Source organism: Giraffa tippelskirchi, chromosome 9 (genome assembly GCF_054371585.1).
Source record: "Giraffa tippelskirchi isolate mGirTip1 chromosome 9, T2T-mGirTip1v1.2.pri, whole genome shotgun sequence".
Classification (NCBI taxonomy): domain Eukaryota; kingdom Metazoa; phylum Chordata; class Mammalia; order Artiodactyla; family Giraffidae; genus Giraffa; species Giraffa tippelskirchi.
The window spans coordinates 164591282-164605671 of record NC_137283.1 but is presented as its reverse complement, the minus strand read 5'-3'; the positions used below and the strand labels follow the sequence as shown (position 1 = coordinate 164605671).

At 55.7% G+C, this 14390-nt stretch overlaps 1 protein-coding gene across 2 annotated transcripts; it reads left to right on the top strand.

The window, feature by feature from the left end:
• Positions 1-3428: 3428 nt before the first annotated feature.
• On the top strand, positions 3429-12602 carry LOC145520398 (uncharacterized). 2 transcript variants are annotated; one of them, XM_081526698.1, is made up of 5 exons: positions 5047-5131; positions 5843-5948; positions 6062-6378; positions 9488-9647; positions 10233-10886. In XM_081526698.1, exons 3-5 carry the CDS (start codon positions 6203-6205, stop codon positions 10491-10493), a joined length of 597 nt encoding a protein of 198 aa, XP_081382824.1. In that variant the 5' UTR covers positions 5047-5131; positions 5843-5948; positions 6062-6202; the 3' UTR covers positions 10494-10886. The 2 variants fall into 2 exon arrangements, 1 of the variants encoding a protein (XP_081382824.1); XR_014064449.1 differs by lacking the exons at positions 5047-5131; positions 5843-5948; positions 6062-6378; positions 9488-9647 and adding an exon at positions 3429-3582 and having other exon boundaries at positions 10233-12602.
• The last annotated feature ends 1788 nt before the right edge of the window (positions 12603-14390 follow it).

Below are 14390 nucleotides of genomic sequence, written 5' to 3'. Positions count from 1 at the left end.
GCCCGCGAGAGCGGAGGGGAGACGGTGCGGCCGTCAGCCCTCACTCCTCGGTCCACACGGCGCAGAGGGAGACACAGGTCAGGTCCGACAGGCTGCTCCCCGACGACAAGGCCACTGGAAAGCGTGTCAGGAAATAAATGAGCCGCGACGTGTTCGTCTATCAGCTGGGGGAGGCAAGCTCCCAGACCCCCAGCATCGGGGCAGGTGGGTTCCCCAGGAGACCCTCGGTGTTATAAAGTTATGTGGGCAAACAGCGCAGTGTTTGGCGCTTGGACGATGTAGACCTGTGGTTCTCTTTATTTGTGGAACGTCCTGCTTTTCATGGCTCAGGATTTACCTACATTTCAAAGGGATGGAAAGCAAGCTGAAAAGCCCTCCTCACTCACTGTTGCTCCCGGGCTGGCTCAGGACCTTGGAAGGTCTTCCGCCACCAGTACTTGACAAGGGATTCAGAACAAAGTGGTGAAAAAACTGTGATCAGCTTGCGGTGGGACGTTCTCGCTGTGAACCAATGACTGCACTTCTCCAGAGGCGGTGCTTCCTGGTGTCCCAGGCAAGGAGGGGTGGGAGGCGACATCCCCCTGCCCTACCCCCCCCCCCGGGGTGGAGGGCACCGCTGGCCTGGCCACGGCACTTAGGGACGGAAGGAGGCGGGTTTGCAGGTATTCACAGGCCCCTGTTCACGACTCCCTGACTTCCCGGGAAATCTGACCCTGGGGGCTGGATCAAGCCCATCTACCATGAAATACAACATTTTTCTTAATTCTCTTCCACCTGTTCCCGTGGCCGAGGACGGCTCCCGCCTGCTTGCTTCCCACTAAACATCCTCTGTGCTAGGGTTCTCTTCAGCATTCAGGGTACCACACTGAAAAGAAAGCGGAGATTGCCCGCCACGCCCACAGCCCTCTGAGCCGCAGGCCCGGCCCCTTGGGGCTCTGCAGCCCTGCCCACAGTGGATGGGGAGAGCAGCTGTCAACCAGAGGCCCAGGGCAGGGACTCCGGGCCCTTCTATCCCCTCCTTAGGGAATCTGACTGGGCAACGTGTGCAGACACGCATGCAGAAGTATGCGTGCGTGCTCGCATGCATGGGCACCCAAGTGCACACATGCCCATGCAAGGCACACGTGCACATACACAGGTGTACAGAAGAGTGCATGCACACAGATGCACACACATGTACACACACACGCTGCAGTGAAGGACTGGGGAGTGGACAGCAGGCTATCTGACGGGCAGCTCCGGGCGTGTCCACCACGTGAGCAGAAACCACGAGGCAGGAGGGCAGCTGGGCCGGCCAGTGCTTGGCCCCATGTGGTGGTCACAGCCATCAGGAGAGGCACAGGAGAGCCCCGAGTCCCCGAGAGGGCAGTGGGTACAGGCTGGGAACGTTCACCCGGACTGACGGGCATCGGTGGCTGTCCCGGCCACGCTGTGCAGAGCGAGCCTCTGGCCTTGGCTGGACCATCCCGTCCTCACTGGCTCCAGCATCACTGCACCCCGCTGACTCCCTCACCCTTGGCCTGACGGGCCGCTCAGGGCAGTGTGCGGGCTCCTTCTCGAGAAGTCTGGGGACCCAGTGAAACGTGCCCATCCATTCTCCTTGAATCCGCAGCTCTGGGCTCTCGTTCCCTAGCACCCTTACCGTGCGTCTGTGGTGAGGTTGGATGAAAGCCCCTCGAGGTCCCAGCCGCCCCAGGGCAGCAGGGGTGTCACATGCGCCTCGCCAGTGGTCAGTCAGTTCAGCCGCTCAGTCGTGTCCAACCCTTTGGGACCGCATGGACCGCAGCACCCCAGGCCTCCCTGTCCGTCACCAACTCCTGGAGCCTACCCAAACTCATGTCCATCGAGTCGGTGATGCCATCCAACCATCTCACAGGTGGTACCTGGGGCCAAAGGCCTGCCCATCTGCAACCGCGCTGGAGGCCGAGGGAAGGGGAAGGGTTTCCTCGTGAGTACGGGCAGGGGCCGGGCCGGGTGAAGCCAGGGTCTGCTCCCGGAGTCTTGGTCACAGGAGCGCTCAGTCCGCTCCGCGTCCCTTCCTCCCTTCATGAGCTCTGTCCCTGGAGTCAGGGCGACGGCGGTCACACTAGGTGTTGGGCAGCGGTCCGGCCCCTCCGCTAACCTCTGGGGCTTTACCTCTCTCCTCTCCTTCTTTCCACGTTTAGGGCCAAGCTGACGGGGCTCTGTAGATGAAACCTTTTCGTCTGGCCCCACGGCCATCACCATGGCCAAAGCCCCGGTTCTCCGTTCACTCATTCAGACTCTGTGCACTGTAGCAGAGCCACGTGACAAAGGGTCTAAGAGCGTGGAGCTGGCGCCAGCTTGCCTGGGTTCAAATCCTGCCTCTGCCACTTAGCAGCCGTGTGACCCTGAACAAGGGCCTCCATCTCCCTGAGCCTCGGTCTCCTCACCTGTGAAACAGGGGTGCTTAAATCTTCTCCCAGGGCTGAATGGTGCATTTGGAAGAGGGTCTGGCGCTGAAGAGCCCCTCCTCTAAGTGTTCACTGCCTCTGGGAACCGGCGCCTCCAGGAACCAGGGCCTCTGATAAGCTCCAGCCTCGGGAGGCTCTGTGTACTGACCCTGGGGCCGTAGATGGTGGGGGTAGGGGGGCTTTACAGTGAAACCAAGGGCCACCTGGCAAGTGTGCAGGAGTGCAGGAACTGTTTGCTGAATAAATAGATCAGAGGATGCAGAGTAACTTTTTATTGACCAACGTTGTTCTGAGAAGATGGAAGCTTGGACACGTGTGGAGATGGGTGGTCATTTCTGGAACCTGGAAGCTCCCTGTGCACCATCTCTCCCATCTTCTGGAAGCTGGCACGGGTGAGGGCACCACACAGCCTGTGAAGAGGGAGCTGAGCGGCTCTGCAGGCTGGCTGGGGCGTGGCTGGGTGAACTCACCCTCCTGGCCTGTCAGCCCTCCTCTTGGCCTGTTGACCCCCGTCCTGGCCTCCTGGCCCCCCCTCCTGGCCTGTCAGCCCCCCTCCTGGCCTGTCGGCTCCCCTCTTGGCCTGTTGACCCCTCTCCTGGCTTCCTGGCCCCCAACCCCTGGCTGTCTGCCAAGCTGAGCGCTCGGGACAGAGACTCCAGGGTCGATGGGCCTTCTGGAGAGCAGGGCCCTTTGGAGGGATCGAGCCTGCTTCTCTGGACAAGGCCTGTGGGGCTTCGGGGACCCCAGTTCTGGGGGTCAGGGGCCCCTGGTGCGGGCCTGAGTCAGTGCTGCCCCCACCGCCAGGGGGCACGGGGACTCAGGGCCCACCCGCCCGAGGGACCGTTGAAGCAGGAAACAGCTGTGGGTGTGAGCTGCTCCTTAGCATGACTATGACACGGAATCCTGACGCATCAGTGAGCACTTCCTGAGTACTCGCTGTCACACAGTCAAAGGCTTAGAGCCTCTGCTGTAGGAAGCACTTTTTGGTCCTTGAGTAGAGGGGCAAGGAGCCCTCCCAAGGTCGGGTGCTGGGGCAGGGCCCAGCTGGTGGGGGCCCCGCAGGGAAGGACACAGGCCTTGGGGCCTGAGTTGTCTGGGGAGCTCCGAACGGCGGGTGGTGGAGAAGAGGTTGGAGCCGGGCTGGCAGCAGGTGAGGTGCGGAGCGGGAACGGAGCCCGGAGGTGTGACAAGCTCTGGGCACAGATGCGAGTCCTCGACCTCCACCCGGCGGGCTGCAGCTTCCGCCTGCAGAGCTGGTCTGCTCGTTGAAGAAAACTAGATCACCTAAGGTTTCTGTAGCTTCCCCTTTTTTCTCCCCCGGTTTTTATTTTAACAGAAAAAGAAAAGAAATACAATGATTATTATTCCGACCCCACCCAGGAATGTGAGGCCAGGCTAGCTAAACATTAGGCGTTGATCTGAGCAGAGGGAGCCGTTAAAATGGAGAATTCTTTTTTTTTTTAAAGGAACTGCTGTGTTTTAGAAGCAAAACATGTGCTTTTTCTACATCTAGTAGAATTGATGATGGTCTGTTGAGGGCCAAGTCCAGGGCATCAGCAGGAGGCTGTCAGCTACAGTGCAGTGGTGGGGGAAGAGGGGATTTGGAGCATCAGGGGCAGGGGTCCGTGGTGGGGCAAGGGTCCGTGGAGGGGCAGGGGTCCGTCATGGAGGGGCAGGGGTCCGTGGTGGGGCAGGGGTCCGTGGAGGGGCAGGGGTCCGTCATGGAGGGGCAGGGGTCCGTCATGGAGGGGCAAGGGTCCGTCATGGAGGGACAGGGGCCTGTGGAGGGGCAGGGGTCTGTGGAGGGGCAGGGGTCCGTCATGGAGGGGCAGGGGTCCGTGGTGGGGCAGGGGTCCGTGGTGGGGCAGGGGTCCGTCATGGAGGGGCAGGGGTCCGTCATGGAGGGGCAGGGGTCCGTCGTGGTGGGGCAGGGGTCCGTCATGGAGGGGCAGGGTTCCGTCATGGAGGGGCAGGGGTCCGTGGAGGGGCAGGGGTCTGTGGAGGGGCAGGGGTCCGTCATGGAGGGGCAGGGGTCCGTGGTGGGGCAGGGGTCCGTGGCGGGGCAAGGGTCTGCGCCCCGTGCTCTTTCTCCAGCCCCATCAGGCGCAGCTGTGCACGTCCATCCACCGCCCCCACTCAGCCCCAGTGAGGACCCACAGGTGGGGACAGATCGGCCTGACTTCAGTGTGTCTTCCCGAGAAAACCTGCCTCATGAGGCACAAGCACCCGAGGCCCCTCAAGCCAGACTGCTCTCTTCAGGCCAGTAAGCCTCAAAATGTGAATCTATATTTAAGACAAGAAGAGAGAGACAGAGGCATTTTTTGAGAGAATTTTAAAAAAAAACAGAAAAGTACTCAGGCAACAAGGAGGACACTGTCCATTACCCTCTGTCCTCGCCGGCAGTCTCCTGTGTCCTCACCGGCAGGCTTCCGGGTCCTCACCGGCCAGTGTGACCATGTTTGGTCACAAAAAACTGTATTCAGCAATGACGTGAAGGCCGTGGAAGCCTGTAGCTACGAAGAAGTTTGAGCCATAAACTCTGTCTGAGAAAGTAAAGGGTGCTTCGTAGTATGAGACATACCTGACCTCTTTGACTCACCAATCCTTCTTCTAGGAATCTATCCTATGGAAGGAGATCACTGGTCTAGAGCACCAGAGCACAGAAACCTGTCTTCAGAGCTCTGTGTCATGTAAAAAAGGTAATGCCCCTGCGTGCTAACTGATGGGGCAGAGCTGAATAATTAATTCAAGTCTACTATGGAATTTTATGCATTTACTAACAATATTGAATTAGTGATGTCTGAATGGATCTGAAGGAATATCCAGTGTTCAGTAAAACAAAACATATCAGAGAGGCACATGTGCATAATCACATTTCCTAAAAAACAGAAACAATAAGAGTCTGTGTCTGAGCAGAGAAGAAAGTCATCTGAACAGTGATCCCCACAGAGAAACAGGCAGAGGGCACACTGGGAGGGGCCGTTAGGAACCGCTTCCGACACACACATCTTTTTTTAGCCTACTGTAACAAATGTATATTACGCTTAATATGATTAAGGGAAAAAAAGTCAAATAATTTAGCAAAAGTCAGCAACAGGGACAAGTCAGGAAAACACTCCAGACACCCCTGGTGGGGTATTTCCATCTACAAAGGAGTATCTGCATGTCCCAGGCCAGGGCTCAGCAGATTTGCTCTGAAATGAGCCAGAGGACAATTATTTTCAGTGACAAGGGCCATGGGCTGCTTGCAGCATCTGTACAGCCCTGCTGTTTATAGCTCAAAAGCACCCGTATGTCAGTGTGGCCATGCTCCAATAAAGCTTTATTTCTGGACACTGAAATTTGGATTTTATATAATTGGTTTGTGTCATGAAATAGTCTTCTTTTGATTTTCTTTTTCAACCTTTTAGAAATATAAAAAGACTCCAGGCCACTCACAGGAGCAAATCAAATGGAATCAGCGTATCTGGTGTTAGAGAGACCCCGCTCTTTTGGACAGTGGATCCCAGAGGCCAGGTTTCAAGGAGAAGCCCAAGCATTGAGCCGGGTGGAGAAAGGCAGGGAGGGGAGAGACGTGGGTCACGGCACCAGGGCCTCTCTGCCTCCCTCCCTCCCTCCCTGTTGTGCAGAAATGGAAACTTAAGAGGCATCGTGGCCTCCGGCCCTAACTGTGCCCGAGTGAAGAGACTTGGACCGCATCGAGCCTGTGGGCTGCGGTGGCTGACCGGTGCCCCCGGCCCAACTCCTAGTTCCAGGGGACGGGCGCAAGCATGGCCGGCTTGTCCCCAAGACCCCAGAGGACAGGCTGTGGCCCTGGAGGAGCAGCCCAAGCGCTCTGGCCACGGTGCTCCAGCGGCTCAAGCCAACAGCTTCCCTCTCCCCTCTGGCTACCGCCCCCCTGCCCCTGGCCCACAGCCCAGAATTTCCTTCTGTGCTCTCAGCCCAGGTCAGTTTTCCTGAGTGAATGACGCTGTCTTCCTACAGGCGCTCACAGTTTCTGGATAACAGTCACCCCACATCCATCCACCGGGATGGCAGTGTGCTTTCAAAGTCGGGCATTGGGGGAACCGGGAGGACGGTCCTTGCCACAGCTGCACGTGTCGGCAGAGCGCAGACAGCAGGTGGGGTGATGGGGCCCCGAGCTGCCACGTGGACCGGGCACCCAGAATATGTGGGGGCTGGGACCCTACCTCCCTGTCGTGTCGTCCAGCACTCCGGCAACTGGAGACACAGGGAAGCCAAGCCTTGTCTCTAAATGGACCCTGACCTGACTTCATTCAGATTCCACACTATCTGAGCAAGAAGAGTCAAAAAGTCTGTTCTTTCCGGTTCAGAAAAGTTTTTTTTTTTCTGTTCAGACCAGGTGTTTTTCACAAGTATCAGTATGATGAAATTTTCTGTAGCCCTTGGTAGGTCTCTATCAAGCCTATTAAAATTAGAACATCATTAAAGGTGAGAAGAGCACTGGGTGTTCACACCACCACGCCATCAGGTCCTTGTAAAGAAGGAATCGTCCTCCGAAGCAGCTGCTTAGCTCTGAGGGGGTCTGTGTCATCTCCACTCTGGGTGCAGCAGCGATGCTGGCATCGCCGTGGCGACCTGCTTTCTCAGGATGCCGGCCACATCCTAAAACAAAACTATGACAGTCTGCCCCAAGATGTAAAGCTGCCTGCAGCCTTGAAGCATTTCTGTGTTGATTCGCATTTTCTCTGTGCTGGGAATCAATTTTTGATGAAATCTGTTCAGAATATAGCTGTCTCTGTTTTGAAAAATAGAACAAAACCTGCAAATCCGAAAGAAAACATCAGTGGGCTGGGAGGCAGGAGGGGGTGGGGCTGGAGGGGCTGGAGGCAGGCTTCCCAGGGAACCAGGGAGCAGCCGGCTCCAGGGCGGGGCTGGGTGGACTGGCCCTGGGGTGGGGAGCTGGGTGGACTGGCCTCGGCGGGAGGGGTGGAGCTGGGTGGACTTGCCCCAGTTGGAGGGGAGCTGAGTGGACAGGCCTGGGGGGGGAGCTGGGTGGACTGGTCCCAGTCAAGGGGGGAGCTGGGTGGACTGGCCTTGGCAGGGGGGGCGGAGCTGGTTGGACTGGCCCCGGCCGGGGGAGGGGCTGGGTGGACTGGCCCCAGGATGGGGGGAGCTGGGTGGACTGGCCCTGGCGGGGGAGGGGGGGTGTGGAGCTGGGTGGACTTGCCCCAGTTGGGGGGGAGCTGGGTGGACTAGCCCCTGTTGGGGGGGGCAGCTGAGTGGACTGGCCCCGGCAGGGGTGGGGTGGAGCTGGGTGGACTGTCCCTGGTGCGGGGGGAGCTGGGTGGACTGGCCCCGGCAGGGGTGGGGGAGCTGGGTGGACTGGCCCCCAGCTGCCCAGCCCCACTGCCCTGTGGCCGCGCTCGGTCCTAACTCAGGACTCACCAGGAAACCGGGGCTGTTTCCTGTCCAGCAGCCAACACAGAACTCAGAGGTGCAGGGGGCAGAGTTCAACAGTCCGGCTCCAGGTCTGCCTCTGCCGCTCCGGGCCCAGACGTGGGCAGCGGCCCGTCTGCCTGCCCGGTGTGAGGCTGATAGTGCAGGGCAGGAAGCCCTTATCTGGGGCCCGGCTCACAATAAAACCATAATGCCTGGCAGTTGTTAGTTTTATTTGATTTCACGTGAGTGCAGCTAAACTTGAACTTGGCTGAGAACGGTGGGGCGTGTTTCCTTCTAAAGGGCCGTCTCTTCTTCCTCAGTGGTCCGCAGGGCCCTCCCATCTCTCTGCCCCTGAGACCTGGACACTGGAGGAGGGCACAGTCAGGCCTCCTGAGGGTGCCCGGGGGCAGGACAGGGGACCCCTTGGCTGGGCCCCTCACAGACAGGAGACCACCGCAGTGGCTGCCTGACCAGCTGCAGGGAACCCCAGGACCACAGCAAATGTAGGAAAACCCCTGAGACACAAGCCTTGGATCTTCAGTGCTGTCCTGGGAGGGCTCCCGGAGGGACGAAGGGACAGACCGGACGCCAGACAGTTCTCCCTGAACAGTTCACTGTGTCCTACGTGCCCCCCAGTCCTCTGGGTCCACAGGGTGACTCGGGGTGCAGGGGAGGGTGAGTGGGGGGCTCAAGGAGGGGGTGGGCAGGCCTAGAGAGCTAGTCCCCAAACCACCGCCTGCCTCCGGCCCCAGAGCAGTGCTGGCTCCCGACACGGCAAGGGGGAGGATCGCTGCATCGGGCTTCTGTTTGCTTTTTGAGTTGGCCATGGTGTTTTTCTCTTTCTCAACCTTCTGAGCAAAAGCAGAAACTGGTGAGCGTTGTTGCTGGCGGCCTTGGCTCCCCTCCCGATGGCGAGGTGGCTCCCTGCCTGCTGCTCAGGGCTGGACGCTCCTGTCCCTCCATCAGGGCGGGGTGGGGGTCACCAAAGGCCCCAGTGGCCACAGGCACCCAGCCCTTTCTCTGGGCTCAGCTGGTTGAAGCCGGTTGTGTACCCGACCCGACGGGTGTTCCCCCACAAAAGCCACCACCAGCTCTGCACTCTCCCATTCTAAGACTGAATTCCAAGCCTTAACCTTAAACCTGGGCCTACACCAGACGGAGGATGAGATAATTGGAAGGCTTCACTGATCCAATGAACTTGAATTTGAGCAAATGTCAGGAGATGGTGAAGGACAGGGAAGACTGGCATGCTGCAGTCCATGGGGTCCCAAAGAGTCAGGCACGACTGAGCGACTGAAAAGCCTCAGCATGAAGCAACTGATGAACAGAGGGAGGATCTCTGCTCTTGGCTGTGGGTGGTTCTCGGAGGCCAGGCCTTCTCCTACCCTCTCCATCCCTGGAGTCAGCCCTGGGGCGTGGATGCCTCCCCCGAAGAGTGTGCAGGCAGGTGGCAGGTGAATCGCCCATGCTCTCCTGGGCTGTGTGTCCCAGCACATCAGCTCTGACTTCCTCCCAGTCTGATGACTTGTGGGCGGGGATTCCCACGCGGATGGAAGAGGTGGACCTCCGCTGGGCCTGACAGCCGCGGGGTGGGGTTGCTTGGCCGTCGGCTCATCTCAGGTGGGACGCCCAGTCTTGGTTGCCATCCCTAGGTCCGCCTGGCTCCCAGCCCGGCCACCACAAGAAGAGGAGCGGCAAGTCAGAAAGGACCGCAGGCAGCAGCAGGGCGATGACGGAAGAGCGGACAGGCTTAAAGAGATGGGCAGGAGGGGTGCCGCCTGCTCACGGGGGATGCAGCCACCCGGCCTTCAGGTGCCGCTCCTGAGTCACTGCTGGAGAACGTGGAGGAAAGGGGAATGGTTTTATGATTCTCCACTAGAGGAGGAAGTGTATTTTTTAAAAGTATGTTTGATGACCCAGAAAGTGAAGGTGTTATCTGCTCAGTCGTGTCTGACTCTTTGCGACCCCATGGACTGTAGCCCACCAGGTCCCTCTGTCCGTGGGATTCTCCAGGCAAGAATACTGGAGTGGGTTGTCATTCCCTCCTCCAGGGCATCTTCCCCACCCAGGGATCAGACCTATATCTCTTGCATGGCAGGCAGATCCTTTACCACTGAGCTACCCGGGAAGCCTGCTGACCTAGGAGCAGGATGTGTTTCCAATCGTTTCAGCCAGGCTAGAGTAGACCGTCCTGCAGTAACAAGCCCTCCCCATGCCCTAGTCGACTGTACTAGGAGCGCTCCCTGGCCCCGCTTTGTGTCCAGTGAAGGTCAGAGGGCCCGTGGAGGCTCCCTCTCTGCATCTGGCTCAGGGAAGCTTTTAAGTCCTGCTGGAGTTTAAGGTGAGCTCCGGACCGAGGTAATAACCTTTCTCCTGCCCCAACCCCTCTTTAAACAGCAAATGTCTGGTCCTGTACAGTCAGCGCTGCAGAAGGAAGGCACGCAGAGAGCTGCCCTGTGGCTGCTGCTGTTTCATCTGGAGATGCCGCCGTCGCTTTTGCTCACCTTCATTGACCCAAGCAGAGACTCGTCCGACCCCACCAAGGGCAGGGACTGCCCCTCATGGGACGGGAAGGACATGAGAAACCATGTCAGCAGAGAGCCCCGGAGGACGCCCCGCCAAACCTGCCTGGAGACAAACACCCTGGGAGAGGTTTGAGGAGCAAAAACTGAGTATAGCTTTGGTGACAATCTCACGTGATTGCAAGTGGTTTCCATAATCGTCTACATTATCCTCACCTTTGCATATTTTTGAAATGAACATTATTTTACAATTTAAATTGTTTTTTCAAAAGAACCCCAAAGTGTTCTAGACAGGAAATCTGAGCAGTTGTCAGTAGGTTTATGAGAAGTCATATCTAGCATCTGTGGTTATTACAAACAACATCTGGGTGAGCCCACCCCTCGGAAAACCATGATCCTCCAAGACCCCCGGGGCTGGCCAGGTGCTGGTGTGACTCAGAGGGCAGGCCTTTCCTCCCAGGACTGCCCAGAGCCCGCTTCACGCCTCCAGTCACTCTGTTTATTAAATAACAATGTAATAAGGAAGAAAGAATCTGAAAGTCATTTATTTTAAATCCTGGCTGTAGGGAGCAAAGGCTGAAGCAGTTTGACGTGAGTGTTAAGACTCACGAGTAGTTGAAACTAGGCCAGTCTGGAGTCCACGTTTTCTGCTGGGCAAATGAGGAAAAGGTGTGAATTTTGTTTGTTATTTTTTATCTTATTGGGGGCAGAGGAAATCATTTCATCATCCTGTTTTTTGTTTTTTCTCGGAGATTTATCCGTGCCTCTCTCGCTCCCCCTGAGGGGGAGGTAATTCATACACACTGATGGAGCGGACCGTGAGATGTATTATCAAAGGCTTCTGCTTGTGTTTCAGTGCAGCTTCACCGAAAATGCTGACAGAAAAACAGGCAGCCTCCACATTAAGGAGAGAGAATGTTAAGATGACGAGCAAGGGCTGCAGATACTGACCTTGGTCTTCCCCCAGAAACGTCAAACACGTCTCTCTCTCCCCAGGCACCCCACCCCGCACCCCTATCCCTGAGACTACCTCTCACAAAGGCAGACTTTCTTTCTGAAGCCGTCTAAGGGTCCGCTTTGGTGAATCTAAACTTGTCTATTTTTCCAGTAGACATTCTCGAGCATCAGATGAGTTTAGTTTGGTTGCACAGCTCTGTGTCTTTTTCCCTCAGGAGGGTCACAGCTGAAGATTCGATCTTGGAAGTTCTCAGGAGGCCTGAAAGTGAAAGTTGCTCAGTTGCATCCAACTGTTTGTGACCCCATGGGCTATACAGTCCAGGGAATTCTCCAGGCCAGGATACTGGAGTGGGTAGCCTATCCCTTCTCCAGGGGATCTTCCTGACCCAAGAATGGAACCAGGGTCTCCTGCATTGCAGGCGGATTCTTTACCATCTGAGCCACCAGGGAAGCCAGGGCCGCCGAGGGAGGATGTTTAACAGCAGATGCTCATCATGGAGTCACAGTCAACCTGGGCCCAGGAGCGTCTCGGCAGACAGACCCCTGATGGTGTGAGCGAGTCCTCGCCCCGTGGCCCACGGCAGCAGAAAGGGGCTTCTCAGGGAGGCAGTGACCTCTTGGGTTCACCCCTGTGCACCCAGGAGCAGGTCTGCGGAACACGTCTGCTAACCTGCTTCCCAAACCACGATGCCTTTATCACGAGGTGTTTATTTCCCCCGTGGCTCAGCGGTGAAGAATTCACCTGCCAAGCAGGAGAAATGGGTTCGATCCCTGGGTTGGGAAGATGCCCTGGAGAAGGAAATGGCAACCCACTCCAGTGTATTCGCCTGGGAAATCCCGTGGACAGAGGAGCCCAGTCCACGGGGTCGCAAAGAGTTGCACATGACTAACTTACTAAGCACATGTACTGTCATTGATTTCAAGCCCGAGAGAAACGGAACAGGAAATACTATAAAGACAACTGTAAATGCACCAATTCAATCAGCTAAATTTACCTATTTTGATAGTTTTTATCACTTAGCTATATTTGCTTCACATAGTTTAAAAGTTAAATAAATCATCACGTATCATATTTAGTCCAAGCACGCTATGTGATATCCCCCCAAGACCATTCCTCTTCCTGCTTCCCTAAGGGCAACGGCTGTTCTGAATTTGATGTTTATCACGCATGGGTGTGTTTTATGCTTTTATTACATGTGTCTGTTTGCATAAGCAATCTGCCATTATTTTGCGTGTTTTTAAAACTTGACATAAACGCCATCATATGTATATATAGTTTTTGTACAAATTCCGTTTTATAGAAATTTGCTTTTTTAACTCAGTATTATTTAACTCAATTTTTTTTAGCTTTACACCATTTGGGTTCATAGTAACATCTGGGCTTCCCAGGTGGTGCTAGCGGTAAAAAACTCGCCTGCCAATGCAGGAGACATAAGAGATGCAGGTTCAACCCCTGGGTCGAGAAGATCTCCTGGAGAAGGGAATGGCAACCCGCTCCAGTATTCTTGCCTGGAGAATTCCATGGACAGAGGAGACTGGCGGGCTACAGTCCATAGGCTATCTAACAGTCGGACACGCCTGAAGCGACTTAGTATACACACATCGTCATGCCACACATAAGCAGTGTCCATCTGAGAATATACCACCATATAGTCATTCATGTTTCCATCCAGAAGAAATTCATGTGTTTCCAGTCTCCCTCTCACAAAGGGCGTCCAAAGGTGTGTCATGCCTTGTCTAGTTTCTTTTTGGTTTTGGTATCAGGGTAATGATGGCCTCACAGGATGTACTGGCAAGAGTTCCTTCTTCAACACCCCTGAAGGCTTGTGCGTGACCGGCGTTATTCCTTCCTTAACCTTGGTGTGCGTGCGCGCTTGACTGCTCAGTCGTGTCCAGCTCTTTGAGACCCCACGGACTGTCACCCGCCAGGCTCCTCTGCCCACAGGACTTCTCCAGGCAAGAACACTGGAGTGGGTTACCGTTCCCTTCTCCAGGGGATCTCCCCAACCCAGGGATTGAACCAGGGTCTCCTGCATTGCAAACAGATTCTCTACTGCCTGAGCCACGAGGGAAGCCCCTAAATGTTGGTGGAACTGACCGATGAAGATGTTGTAATTTCCTTTGTGGGAAGGTTTCTGCCTACAGGTTGGCTTCTAGTTCTTTAAACTTTTGTTTTAATTGGAGTATAGTTGATTAGCAATGTTGTGTTACTCTAGGCGTACAGCAGTGACTCAGTTGTACATATATATGCATCTACTCTTTTTCAAATTCTTTTCCCAGTTAGGTTTTTACATAATATTGAGCAGAATTCACTGTGCTATGCTATATTTGTCGAGAAAGAGAGAGGTACTTAAGATGCTTGTATTTCTTGAATGAGGTTTGGTAGTTTGTGTCTTTCAAGGAACTTACTGTCCATTTCGTCTAAGTTCCAGCATTTATTGCTGCGCCTGTTGATATATTCTGGGGGGAAGGTGTTGACATGCTCCCACATCCTTGCGTTACCTGAGCCTGTGTAGGGACTTCACAGCTCAACTGCAATATTGCCATGCTGTGTCTTCTCTCCTTTTCCCTCTCAGCGAGCTGCTTCAAAGTGTATCAGTTCAACTGATCACCTCAGAGACCCAGCTTTCCGTTTCAGTGGTTCCTGTCTTCCTGTTTTCTGTTTCATTGAGTTCTGCCCTGAGGGGGTCTAGGACCGCCAGCCGGTCAGGGCGCCCAGACGTGCTGAGTATCTTTAGCGAGACCTTCCGCCCTCCGAACCCTTCTTCGCTGAGAGCAGGGGGCCGCGAGAGGCGCCCCCACTGCCCCAGGAGGGCGGGGACCTCGTCCCACTCACCCGGTCCTCCAGTTGCTTCTTCGCCGGTTACTGCTCCTGACCCCTCTGTCTTGTGGGTTCTTCACAAGTGTGTTGTTTCTTTGTCAAGAAAGTGGGAAAGCTCCTTGCTCTAGTCATGCCGTAGGGTCTTCATTCTCTTGTGAAAGTTCCCGTACACATGCAGACATTCAATAAAATGTTCTTGCTTTCCTCCTGTTGATCTATATCTTTGTCAGTTCAGCTTCAGACTGTTGGGCCTTC